Source organism: Eleutherodactylus coqui, chromosome 2 (genome assembly GCF_035609145.1).
Source record: "Eleutherodactylus coqui strain aEleCoq1 chromosome 2, aEleCoq1.hap1, whole genome shotgun sequence".
Lineage (NCBI taxonomy): Eukaryota > Metazoa > Chordata > Amphibia > Anura > Eleutherodactylidae > Eleutherodactylus > Eleutherodactylus coqui.
This window is the reverse complement of record NC_089838.1, coordinates 25,776,077-25,789,922: the sequence shown is the minus strand read 5'-3', so window position 1 is coordinate 25,789,922 and position 13,846 is coordinate 25,776,077. Positions and strand designations below refer to the sequence as shown.

The window sequence follows — 13,846 nt, the reverse complement described above, 5'->3', positions numbered from 1 at the left end:
ATTCATATAGTATAATCGGTATCGAGGTTTTGTCTGCTTCGAATGTTTTTAGTCCAGTTGTACATTACAAGGTTCAAGTCCTGAAAAATCACCATGTGTGGACAAAAAAATTCACACAAACATCCATTGACACATTCTGTTGCTTCGGATGCAAAGAATATCATATTATCATCTTTGTTCCATCCAGTTGGATCACCAAATGGACCTTTGCCTGTCCTCATCGCAACAGTTTATATGCACATTAAAGTGATATCCCTGGGGAAGGAGCCTCATCACTCAATTACTATGTTTCCCTGAAAATAAGCCCTAGCTACACTACATAAAAAAAAAAAAAATACTCACCTAGCAGCCATTGTCTGGGTTCCTATTGCTGGTCACTGGCGCTCTGGCAGGCTTCTGTGTAGTCCTCAATGCAGATGGAGCATCTCTTGCTGGTGACAGGGCTTGAATTCCCCTGCCTCCAGAAAGCAATTGCTCTGATTGGCTGAGGTGGCGCTCATGAACCAATCAGAGCTGGCGCTCAATGAACCAATCACAGCCATTCATTGAATGACATCATTGAATGAAGGACCCTGATGGCACCTGCTTGGGGAGTATAAGACCCTGTGCCTCTTTTGGGGCAAAAATTTATATAAGACAGGATCTTATTTTTGGGGAAACATGGTATTAACAATGATGTCTATAAGGAAAAATAGTTACATCTTGTAAGAAATGTTGGCTTAACTGGTTCTGTTTTTTCCAAAACATCACCATTTTTGTCTCTAGATTGTGTTGAGAGTTGCAGTTAAGCTTCATTAGCATGAAAGATGTGAGTTGCAATACCAGACACACCCTGCAGGCGAGAGTGGTGCCGTTTTTGCTTCATTTGCTAACCACATGCAATTCCCTTTAAGAACTCTCAAGACTCATATAGCTATCAAGAATTCAAGTGAAATGAGAAAATGAAAGCTGTATAATTTTTATTATTTTGCCCTAATGTATTCTGTTTCTATATTTTTTTCAGCTGTTTCTGCAACATGACTATTAGGGGGCCTACCACTAGCGATATTTTCCCCTGCGATGCGACAGCGATGATTATGAAACCAATGATTTTCAATGGTTTCATACTCATTTGCGATTTATACTCTCAAGCCTCGCAGTGCAGAGAGGAAATCTGCAATATCGCTCAGTGTTTTCAATGGGGCCGGCGGCAGCAGCGCCAGCCCCATTGAAAACATAGGAAATAGATCGCTGACTTCTGCCACAGCTGTCACAGCTATGGCAGAGGATTCCTTCATCCCCGCCTGGATGTCCGTGATTCTTTCCCCATTGCTTTCAATGGGGTAGGCATTGCTGCAGCCCCATTGAAAGCAGTGGGTTGCAGGCAACCCCCTCAGCAATGGTTTTCTGAGAAGGGCTTGAAATATAAGCCCTTCCCTGAAAATCATCCCTAGCTGTAAAGATTCCTTCATCCTCGCAGACCCCATGGGGATGAAGGAATCTTCTGCCATAGCTGTGACAGCTGTGGCAGAAGTCCGCGATGTACTCCCTATGTATTCAATGGGGATGGTGCTGCTGCCGCCGGCCCCATTGAGAACAATGAGCGATATCGCAGAGTTTTTTACTGCGCTGTGAGGCACTCGCTCTTGCATCGCTAGAAAAATATCGCCAGTAGGTAGGCACTAGAGATGAGCGAGCATACTCATCCGAGCTTGATGCTCGTGCGAGTATTAGGGTGCTCGAGATGATGAATTTATGAATGGGTGTGTGACTGCTGCCTCTGGTTGGCTCAGCGGGACCAATCAGATGAGAGGCAGCAGTCACTCACCCATTCATAAATTCATGAATGGGTGTGTGAGTGGAATCTGCCTCTGATTGGTCAGGCTGTGACCAATTAGAGGCAGCTCATTCAGCAGGCGGGGATTTTAAATCCCCGGCTGCTGAATACTACTCACAGCTGTTCAGAGCAGTTCAGGAGGACTGCCGCTGGCCGCGCTGAACTCCGGCTGCCGGGACCAGGTGGGTGTATATATATATTTTTTATTTTTACACATTTCTGAATGAATTGCAGGGAAGGGCTTATATATTTAAGCCCTTCCCGACAATTCATCCCGCGATCGCCGGCAGCCCATTGCTTTCAATGGAGCCAGCTGTATTGCCGGCTCCATTGAATTCAATGGGCTAACATCGTTCTTCTCTGCCACAGCTGTTACAGCTATGGCAGAGGAGAACGATCTTTATGCTGACAGTGGGGGGGGGGGCGGGGGGGTCTCACTCTTGCCACTATTGTGGCTTAATAGTCGGACCTGGGAACTTGAGATGCAGCCCAACATGTAGCCCCTCGCCTGCCCTATCTGTTTCTGTGTCGTTCCCATCACTTTCTTGAATTTTCCAGGTTTTCACAAATGAAAACCTTAGCGAGCATCGGCGATATACAAAAATGCTCGGGTCGCCCATTGACTTCAATGGGGTTCGTTACTCGAAACGAACTCTCGAGCATCACTGAAAGTTCGACTCGAGTAACGAGCACCCGAGCATTTTGGTGCTCGCTCATCTCTAGTAGGCACCTTTAGGAAAAACTCTTATAGTATAAATTCCTTCTTTGTAGGCACAACATTTTCTTGAGCTTTTGAAGCTTTTGCTTATTTGTAAGTAGTAGCATATGAAAAGGTCAAGGATAAACACATTTTCCATAGAGGTATATTGCGTCTGATATCAATTAGCTAAGATGTTTGCTTTCACCTCTAGGGCTGTTATGAAAAAGTGAAGATGTGGTTTGATGACAACAAGCATGTCCTTGGTACCATTGGGATGTGTATACTCATAATACAGGTATGTAAGCTAATGCTTTGTTATCCTCTTCAGTATTGTTAATGTTCTACATGCAAGGTCAATTGACCTAACCGAGTACAAGAGGATCCTCTAATAGACCCAGGCTCTGACACAATAATGTCATTAAGGTCCACAAGAAAAGCTGAGTTTGAGGCTAATCATTGCCACCGGGGTTTATTTCTTAAGCGATGGTTTACACATATGCTACCGTGTTTCCCCGAAAATAAGAATGACCCCAAACATAAGCCCTACCCTGATCTTTCGGAATTTTCAGGGAGGCTTGAAATATAAACCCTACTCTGAAAATAAGCCCTAGCTTCATTACATTTAAACAAAAGGAATACATTAGCTAGCAGACTCGGTCGACTTCCCTCCCACTGCTTTCCATGGCTACGCTACGCTTCTTGTAATCCTCGACCACCAACAGAAGATCACTTCCAGCTCACGGGATTCATAAATCCTGCCTCCAGAAAGCGATGATTCTGATTGGTGCTTCGACCGTTGCATTGATTGGCTGAGCAGCGGTCAAAAAAACAATCACAGCCGTTGTGTTGTGGAGGCGGCATTTATGAATTAGCTCAGCCGCGGCATTGATTGGCCAATTCATAAATCCCGCCTTCACAACATGATGGCTGGGATTGGTTCTTCGACCGCTGCTTAGCCAATCAATGCAGCAGTCAAAGCGATCTTCTGTGTGTGTCTGAAGACTGCAAAAAGCGCAGCGAAGCTCCAGAGAGCAGCAGGAGGGACATGAACCGAACCTTCTAGGTAAGTAAAATAAGACCTAGTGCCTCTTTTAGGGCAAATAATAATATGAGACAGGGTCTTATTTTGGGGGAAACTCGTATTAGATGTAATTGATGATTCGCCTGTGTGTACAGTAATAACGAGAAAGGTTACAGTGCAATCAAAAGTAGATATGTACATAGTAACATAGTATGTTAGGCTGAATGAAGACAATGTCCATCTAGTTCAGCCTATGTCCACCCTCTAGTTGATCCAGAGGAAGGCGAAAACCCAAGAGGCAGAAGCCAATTAGCCCATTTGGGGGAAAATTTCTTCCCGACTCCATAATGGCAATCAGAATAAGCCCTGGATTAACGGTTTGAAAGTTCCTACCTGACTTCAAGACCCGAATCAACAACCCCGCTGGCTATTTAGTGCCTATACCTTGTAAATTGTAGCAGTCTAGAAAGGCATCTGGCCTCTCTTAAATTACTCTACCGATTTTGCCATCACCACGTCCTCAGGCAGAGAGTTTCACAGCGCCACTGCTCTCACTGCTCTTCTTATTTCTTCTGGACTGCCTGAGGTCGTTTGGCTCTGACTTACTATAGCAGCATGCATCTGCTTTCCACCTCACCCTGAGGATGTATATCTTGTGAGTGCTGCTGTATACCTTCTCTTTCTCTGAATCCATAATGGCAATCAGAATAATCCCTAGATCAACCTTGATAGTTCCTACCTGACTGTAAGACCTGGAACTACAAACCCGCTGATCCCCTAATGTCTATGTCCTGTAATATCCTTCTGTTCTAGAAAGACGTCAAGTGCCCTCTTAAACTCCTCTATGGATTTTGCCATCACCACATCCTCAGGCAGAGAGTTCCACAGTCTAACTGCTCTTACAGTAAAGAACCCCCTCCTGTGTTGGTGATGAAACCTGCTTTCTTCTAGACTTAGTGGATGCCCTCTTGTTACCGTCGCAGTCCTGGGTATAAACAGATCATGGGAGAGATCCTTGTATTGTCCCCTCATGTATTTATACATAGTTATTTGGTCGCCCCTTAGCCGTCTTTTTTCCAGGGTGAATAATCCTAATTTGGATAGCCTCTCTGGGTATTCCAGTCCTTCCGTTTCATTTATTAGTTTAGTTGCCCTTCTTTGAACCCCCTCAAGCACTACAACATCCTTCCTGAGCACCAGTGTCCAGAACTGTGCTCAGTATTCCATGTGAGGCCTGGCAAGTGCCTTATATAGTGGGAGGATAATGTTCTCGTCCTTCGCCCCTATACCTCTTTTAATACACCCCAAGACTTTATTAGCTTTTGCAGCAGCTGACTGGCATTGATTGCTCCAGTTTAATCTACAATCCACTAGTACCCTCAGGTCTTTTTCCATCCCACTTTTTCCTAGCAGTGCCCCATTTAGTGTATATTGGTGGCATCCATTTCTCCTGCCCATGTGCATAACCTTAACATCCAACTCCATCTATACATGTTCTGTATAGATGGAGTTGGACCTCAGAATCATTGGGTGGGCAATACAATCAAAATTTTCCATTTTGCCATTCCAAATCTTTTCTTTGACTAAGAACAGGATAAGTGAGAACCCTCTTGAAGAGAAAATTTAGGACAGATGTCACTTTTGAACTACTCCTATCGCTTGGTCCAGATTAGAAAGGGCAAATTTGTATTTCAAATGGAATCACATTTTAAAACGGGATTCCCTCTAAAGAGAATCCTTTTTTTAATCAGGCTTAATGTAGCAATAAGCTGATCAAAAAGTGACCCCAAAGAATTACCTTCACTGTGTATGGGAGCGGGTGTTTAATTCCCCTACAGTGCCCCACAGGATAAAGTAAGCAATACACTGTTCTTACAGACATCCGCAGATTGTTCATGTAATGCACGGATATGCTGGAATCTTCAGAGCTCTCCACTCCGTCTAATAGACTCCCATTTACGACTTTCACCTATCTGTTAATGGTCAGTTGTCTCTGTTCTTACAGTATAGAACAGCATGAGAATCTTTTTACTCCAGTATAGTTGCAGGATCCCTTTATATGATTCCTTTAACATGGAGAGCTCAGAGCTGAAAATGTAAAAAAAAAATCTAATATAAACTCCCCAGTAAAGGTTTCCATTTATAGGAAGCTGGCTTTTCCCAGAGAAATCGGTTTATGGGAAGTAATAAAGTGGCTGTTACCCTTTGCAGATATAATTTCAGATGGAAGCCAGCACAGCTGCTATAGCAGCAAGGGGTGGCCACGTATGGGACAGCAAAGCGTTATTAAACATATTTCATTATTGTTGTTTTACACACCAAGCCAATATTGTTCACTAGTTTAAATAGATAGATATGAGGTAGATAGATACGAGGTAGATAGATATGAGGTAGATAGATATGAGGTAGATTGATATGAGATAGATTGATATGAGATAGATTGATATGAGATAGATAGATAGATAGATAGATATGAGATAGATTGATATGAGATAGATTGATATGAGATAGATTGATATGAGATAGATTGATATGAGATAGATATGAGATAGATATGAGATAGATATGAGATAGATAGATAGATAGATAGAAGAGAGTGATAGATAGATAGACTGATAGAAGAGAGAGATAGATAAGAGATAGATAGATAGATATGCGATAGATATGCGATAGATATGGAATAGATATGAGATAGATATGAGATAGATAGATATGAGATCGATGGACAGATATGAAATAGATAGATATGAGATAGATCGATATGAGATAGAGATAGATAGATAAATAGATAGATACCGTAGATATGAGAGGGATAGATAGATAGGAGATAGATATGAGAGAGATATGAGCGATATGAGAGAGAGATATATATATAGATAGATATGAGAGAGATAGATATGAGAGAGAGATAGGTAGATATAGATAGATATGAGAGAGAGATAGATAGATTTGAGATAGATATGAGAGAGATAGATAGATTTGAGATAGATATGAGAGAGATAGATAGATTTGAGATAGATATGAGAGAGATAGATAGATATGAGGTAGATATGAGAGAGAGAGATAGATATGAGGTAGATATGAGAGAGAGAGATAGATAGATATGAGATAGATAGATATAAGATGGATTGATAGATAGATAGATAGATAGATCTGAGATAGATCTGAGATAGATAGATAGATAGATCTGAGATAGATAGATATTAGATAGATAGATAGATATTAGATAGATAGATAGATAGATCTGAGATAGATAGATAGATAGATAGATAGATAGATAGATATGAGATAGATAGATAGATATGAGATAGATAGATAGATCTGAGATAGATAGATAGATCTGAGATAGATAGATAGATCTGAGATAGATAGATAGATCTGAGATAGATATTAGATAGATAGATATTAGATAGATAGATATGAGATAGATAGATATGAGATAGATAGATATGAGATAGATAGATAGATAGATAGATATGAGATAGATAGATAGATAGAAGTATAGGAGATAGACAGACATATGGTAGATAGATATAAGATGGATAGATAGATATAAGATGGATAGATAGATGGATAGATAGATAGATAGATAGATATGAGATTGGTAGGTAGATAGAGTGATTAGCATCGAGTTATTGAGCAATTTAGAATCATCCGTCATGAAGTGCGGGACTAAAAGATACAAGTATTTCTTTCCACATAACCAGATGCCTACTTGCTAAACTGCCAATGCAATGCCAACTGAGGCACCTCCAATGAGTGTCTAAGCCTCCTTATTATCCGTTACATGTTAGGTATTATATACTTCCCCTCCAGTGCTTCATGAACTGTCTTAAGGGCAAATACAGCCATGTCTCTGTAGAGTCATCTCTGTAAAGTTGCTGACTTCCAAAAACATATTCTCCTTCTCATTTTTATTTTTTTTTTTAAACAGGTCGCTTGTCTCTCTTGTTTCATAAATTGTTCACTGAAATATGACTGCCCTGCGGGGTCCTTAGTGGCAAAGCCAAACTTAGAAGCTCTCATATATGCCCTATGAACCAATATAAAGTTTATGGTACTAAACTGGGTCAAAAGGCAGGAGTGACACGTTGTATCTTAGAACTTTAATATTTACTGTGAAGTTCATTGATCATTTTTCAAAAATAAAAACAAAAAATTGTAAAAAATTAACTTTTGGCACAGAAAAGCAGGTGGCTGTCTTCTGCCATGCAAAGTTTGAACAGTGTTGAATGTAATTACAATATATTGCAGGGATATGTATATGGCAGTACGTGTCATTAATGTGCGGTTGATTGGGTTTACAGCACCTCTATGCAGATAGCGATATTTAACTTTCTTTTAATCCGGCCTCAATGGAGCAAGCAGGAGCTGAAATTTGCCTAAAGCCGTTCACTTTTTCTTTATTGTTTATAAGCTCAATTAAGCTTTATTTAAACCCAAATACTTTTGGTGTGAAATGTATATGAAGCATAAGACGGTCTACCGTCTATCCGCAGCTTGCGGAGAGGTAATGTATGCCTCATTTAACCTTTACAAAGTTGAACCTTATTTTTTAATGATACATTTTCTAAAGATAGAAGCGGGTCTCTTCGAAGAGTCAAGGTAAAGACTACTTCGCTTCTGAGCTGTGAGAACCATATGGAAAGGACATCTAGTTCACGGATAATGAGACCAGCTTTCATTTGTTAAAAGGTCCACCAGACCCATCTTCCTAAAAAGAACCCCATGATAACACTGCATTCTAAAGGGCATTTTGGTAGGTGAGCAAAGAGTCTACCATTTGTAACATCAGTTTCTTTACCCCGGCTAAGATTTAGTTCCCTTGCCAAAGTCTTGTCTCTCAATCAAAAGAGAAGTATCGGAGCTCCGATTGGCCCACAAGCCATTGGCCCGGGGATGGCGAGTATAAGTTTATTTTCAGTACAGAGATTAACTGGCACAGGCAACATGTTTCGCTACTGGACGAATAGCTTCCTCAGGCCTGAAGAAGCTATTTGACCAGTAGAAACTTATACTCATCTTCCCGAGTCCCTGGTTTGCGAGCTGATCGGAGCTCCTATACTTCTCTTCGAGACCAGGCGCCAAGGGTTTGCTTAGCCACCAGACTGACTGTGTATGGTCAGAGCTGTGGAAATCACAGCTTATGCAGGTGAGCAGCACTGCTATCGGTATTACATGACTTCCAGACAGGTACACACATGAGACACTCTACTTTATGTTTTATGTAGTTCCTGTCTCTAAATATCCTGTTCAGGACAGTGTGGATTTTTGGCACCACCCGTGGCATCGAGCACCTGAAGCACATGCTCTACCTTCAAGTCAATGGGATTTTACATTAATAGGAACGCACATAGAAAGTCAGCATCAATTTAGAAAAATTACTTAGTCCTTTTACTAAAAAACTACTGGAGAACACTATCGGATGATGCAGTAATCACGCGATGGCGAAAACCTGAGCACAGACATTACATGGGTTTTGAGGGACCTTAAACTAGATGTAATTGTTTGCACAGGTTCCCAAGACTTCTGAGTTTTAGCCAGTTCACCACAGTACAAAAGCTTCCCCTAGTAGACCTATAATGACCCTAAACATTGACCCATAAAAACACCATTTAGAGATAACCTTGGAGCTAATATTTTACCACTAGAGTCTATCAACTGATTCACAGATTTGACTTTACTGATATGACTTCTATAGATGGACAGTTGGCCTTCATGACCAGTTCTCTTGGGGACCACAAGGAACCCTCGTCCAAAATTCAAGTCAAGCTTTTCCCAGCCTGACATGGCTGATGCCGAAGAGTGATAGAGATGTTGCTACCCAGCCTGTTGAAAGAGGCAACACAATCACAGTCATGGACAGTTGTGTAACACATGAAGTGACCACATGGTCAACAAATCGGACTGGGAGGCACCATAATTCACATACTACACATGTGTTTGAATGGCGCCATGAAAGACCATAGCACTCGCTGAGTCACTAGCAACATGACTCAGGGATTATTAGTAGATGTGGTGAAAACTAATTAGACTGCACACAAAACAACATTTACATGAGAACTTTCATGGCAAGGTTTCTGCATTTTCTACTCCACATTTTGCGGCTCCCGCTGCCGCCCACCTCCGTGTTCTAGTGTACTGTCAGCAGTTGTAGCAATCAGCATTTATGTGCAGGAAATGATTTTAATCCCTCTGGCAATGTAAGATTTCAGCACAGCTACATTATTTTTCTTACCTAATTCTTACCTTCTTCCACGATCGATGCGGCCAGTGCAGTTCTTAACTTCATCTGGAATACTGTGATTGTGGCTAATTGGAGCAAATGACCAGTTTTAATTGTTAAATTAAGGAAACAGACACATCAGTGCAGACCGTTTATTTATTGAGTGATGCTGACCATACATGCCGTCCTAACTGCAGTAGTGGATTGTAAAATCCAGAGCAGCACTGGAATCTCATAATATACAGATCAGAATCGATCGGACCATTACTTGACTGGTTGCAGAATTTCGCCTCAGGATGCCCTCAGTTGACCTAATGGGATCGGACTGTTCCCTTATCTCACTAACTAGCTATGATACTAGCTGGAGATGATATGTCTGCCTAGACAAATTATGGAAGATATCCAAGTTGGCTACTTGTACTCTTAGGCTGATGTCACGCAGGCGTAAGCACATTTGCGCTGTATTTTTGAGCGATGGGCGCTGCATTTTTGTGTGTGTTTTACTGTATTTTTGGCGGGCACAAGTCATGTGCATTAGCGTGTGCAATTAAACACAGTAGCACGCTCCCGTGGGAAGTTAAGTTAATGAGTTCAATATATGCTATTTTTGTGCGCAAATGTGCAGGGAAATGGAGCAGAATTTTTTTTGTGCAAACGAAATACGTATATAAAATACGCTTGGGGCGCAGTCAGACGAGCGAATTTTTTACGCATGTATTGGCACTAAAGATGAGCGAGCGTACTCGGTTCCAGTGTTTTTGAACTCGAGCACCGCTTTTTCCGAGTAACTCACTACTCGGACGAAAAGATTCGGTGGGCACCGGGGGTGAGCGGGGGGTTGCAGAGGGGAGTGGGCGGGGGAAGAGAGCTCCCCCCTGTTCCCCACTGCTACCCCCCGCTCCACCAAGCCCCCCCCCCCTCCCTCGCTATAACATCATGTATTTTTGTTAGCCATTAAAAGGTCTCATATCTACAAGATTACTTGGTATCTCTTACTGAGAACAATCACATAGGAATGTGAAATGCTGAACGATTAGATTAGTACACAAGAATTGTGTAGTCTAAACAGGCTGCCCAAGCACGAATGAGCTGCTGATGATGTCACCACCTCGTTCACCCAGGCAAAGGAGAATCGGGAGATTCTCATTCAGTGAAAAAGGACAACAAGCTATAGGTGGTGCCGAAGTAGTAGTGGCACCCAAGACACGATGCCTGAGGGCGCCCAAAGACCCACTGTTATATAAAAAGATGTCTGTGTTACATTTTTTTGTATTATGGCCCAAAAGCTTCAAGTTACTCCCCTGGTAAGAATACTATAGAAATACTTTAGTAACCAAAGTAAGAAATTAATATTTCACCATGCTCTGGTCATCTTTTTTTAATCTAGCCATATCAGTTCAAGTATTCAAGTCAAGTAGGACCAGATGTAGCTTCTAAATCTGTGTCCAGTTTGATAGGCATCATCTTCTAACATTGGACCTTTTGGTCCGCCAATAAGTCTATGACTGCTTTAAACAGAATAGGACTGTAGACCGCCCTCAAGAAAGGTGTTGCCTACATGTTAGATGGTGTCTAAGTTGGAGTCTAAAGGATCAGAGAGACAAAGCCAACTATCTTATATATGGAGGGCCTCCTGGCTCTCCTCTGGTAGATGATGTTCGGGGAAGGAAAGATCAGGCATGTTGAATCTTCTGACTCTCCCCAATCAGATCACATGCCAAGTGTGCATGTGGGAAGGCCTAAGGAGTAACTGTCAGCCAAACAAATGTTTCGGCTAAACCTTTTGTAGGTGTATGGGCACCTTAACACCAGGCCATCTTTGCCACAGGTCCCAGATATGTAAATACTGGAGACAGTAATAGCCAACAGTTGATTTTTGAAGGAACTACTGTGTCACCTAAATGTCCTCTATCGTAGGTACAGTAACCTCATAGTGGCCAAATTAGCTCATTGGGTCATTTGGATTATGCCACGCTGGTCCAAAGCACTTTTAAGTGACACACAACCCTCGTTATTCGACTAAAACGTAAAGCTGATTCTCTCACATGACAGGAAGTTTGGACAGAACTTTAAAAGCTCCACAAACTCAACGGAGGAGGCTACAATCCTCAAAACCTTAGTCAGCCGCTTTAATCCAATGATCACTAAGCTGTGTCTCTGCTACCATTGTTAGTTCCTTTCCTCAACAGATGCAACAAAAGAGATTTTTATGAGAGGAAATCCCTATCCTATGAAAGATTGTCTTATCGTTCTATTTTTACAGGAGGATATTGGAGACCCTTCATATTAAAACCGCATGTATATTTCGCTACGGGTAGATACAATTTCGGTTTTAGAGTCCGAAGAAGAACACATTCTCACATATTAAGAGATCAGATTTCCATTTCCGAGCCAAGAGAGAAGTTATTGTTGTCCTTTATATCGAGCACTTGAAATAAATGCACCAAAGTCTTTCATCCAACCATCTCCGGATCAATATAATTACAAGAGTCGAGGGAATTAACAAAACTTTGACGGACCGGTCTTTTTTTAACCTTGATAAATATGTTACTAGGTAAACAGATTTACTGTGCCTTGGATACCAGTGCCTGAGCAACAGGCCATTAAACTAAGTAATCCCGTTGTATAAATTGAACCTGTTTATCCACAGGAGGTTTCTACTAGCCGTGTAAATACTGACTTAATTCCATTTGTCGTTTTTTTTTCCAGATACTTGGAATGGCCTTTTCTATGACTCTCTTCCAGCAAATCCACAGGACTGGCAAAAAATATGATGCCTAAGGGCTTTTTAAACAGACATTTGTATAAAAAAAAACACTTTGCCATAAACTATGTCAAGAACCAAGGAGTCCGAAAAATTGGTCACCAGACTACCGTCACAGCCGAAACTTTACCGTTACCTGACTTAACGTTTTTACACCTGCTATTAATTTGCCAAAGAAGAAAGGAAATGCTTAGAGCCAGTTTCCTGCTCTAACACTCTTCTTGAACGTCTGAAAAGAGAATGAGCTTTGCTTACTAATACACTTAAGACTCTTACCAATACATGACGGATATGCTTATGCTTCTGGAACTTTTTGGAATTTCAAAAAATATAGGCAAAGAACGTTACAAAATGGACGACTTATGAAAGCCATTGAAAACTGGAGCCCCGCCACATCGGTGATATGGGCCAGTTTGCATGGAACAGACTGAAAATTTTTTTTGTACCTTATGGGACACGTTTTTGTTACCCTGATTAGGACTTGCGTTTTCATTGTCATGGTTTTTGAACTTTTTTCTTTTTTTGCTCTTTTTTTTAGTTCATTTTCCACAGTTATTATTTGAATTGTAAGACTACCGAGTTCTGTGTGATCTTTAAAGGATGCACCTGCAGTAAGTAGGTTATCCGAAATGTGCATTAGTGGTAATATTTCGGACACAATGTAATCATCGACAAACTTTTTTTGGGATTATATACCTTAGCCAAGTTACCTTCAGCTAACCGAACGTAAGGTTTGCATCAAAGATGTTACTGTTTTTTACACTGTAAAGGTATATTGATTATATTGCGTTATTTTTATAGTCATGTATTGGGTTCAAATGTTACATTGTCATTTTAAAGTGTTGTTCCACCTAATCGATATAAGCAGGGTAAAAAAATGGCAAACACTATCAAGCACACTAAGTGTGTCCTGAGTAGAGATGAGCAAGTATACTCGCTAAGGCACATTACTCGAGCGAGTAGTGCCTTAGCCGAGTATCTCCCCGCTCGTCTCTAAAGATTCGGGGGCCGGCGCGGGTGACAGGTGAGTTGGGGGGGGGGAGAGGGAGAGAGAGATCTCCCCTCCGTTCCTACCCTCTCTCGCCCCCCGCTCCCCGCCCCCCCCGCCAGCCCCCGGCTCTTTCGAGACGAGTGGGGAGATACTCGGCTAAGGCACTACTCGCTCGAGTAATGTGCCTTAGCGAGTATACTCGCTCATCTCTAGTCCTGAGTGATTGTCACTTCACTTTACCCACACAGTGGGAAGGCGTAATATAGTTTATCTCCCTGGACAAAAGGACCCTAACGAAGCCTGAATATGGCTCCTGCCTCAAAATGTT

General features: G+C 41.6%; 1 protein-coding gene across 2 annotated transcripts in view; it reads left to right on the top strand.

The window, feature by feature from the left end:
• The window catches only part of TSPAN9 (tetraspanin 9), a 413,384-nt gene extending 399,924 nt beyond the window's left edge, over window positions 1-13,460 (top strand). For both annotated transcript variants that reach the window (XM_066589569.1, XM_066589568.1), the window contains 2 exons: window positions 2,728-2,811; window positions 12,473-13,460. In XM_066589569.1, coding sequence (XP_066445666.1) covers window positions 2,728-2,811; window positions 12,473-12,544 — 156 coding nt within the window. In that variant the 3' untranslated portion in view covers window positions 12,545-13,460. The remainder of the gene's footprint in view (window positions 1-2,727; window positions 2,812-12,472) is intronic.
• Window positions 13,461-13,846: the final 386 nt, after the last annotated feature.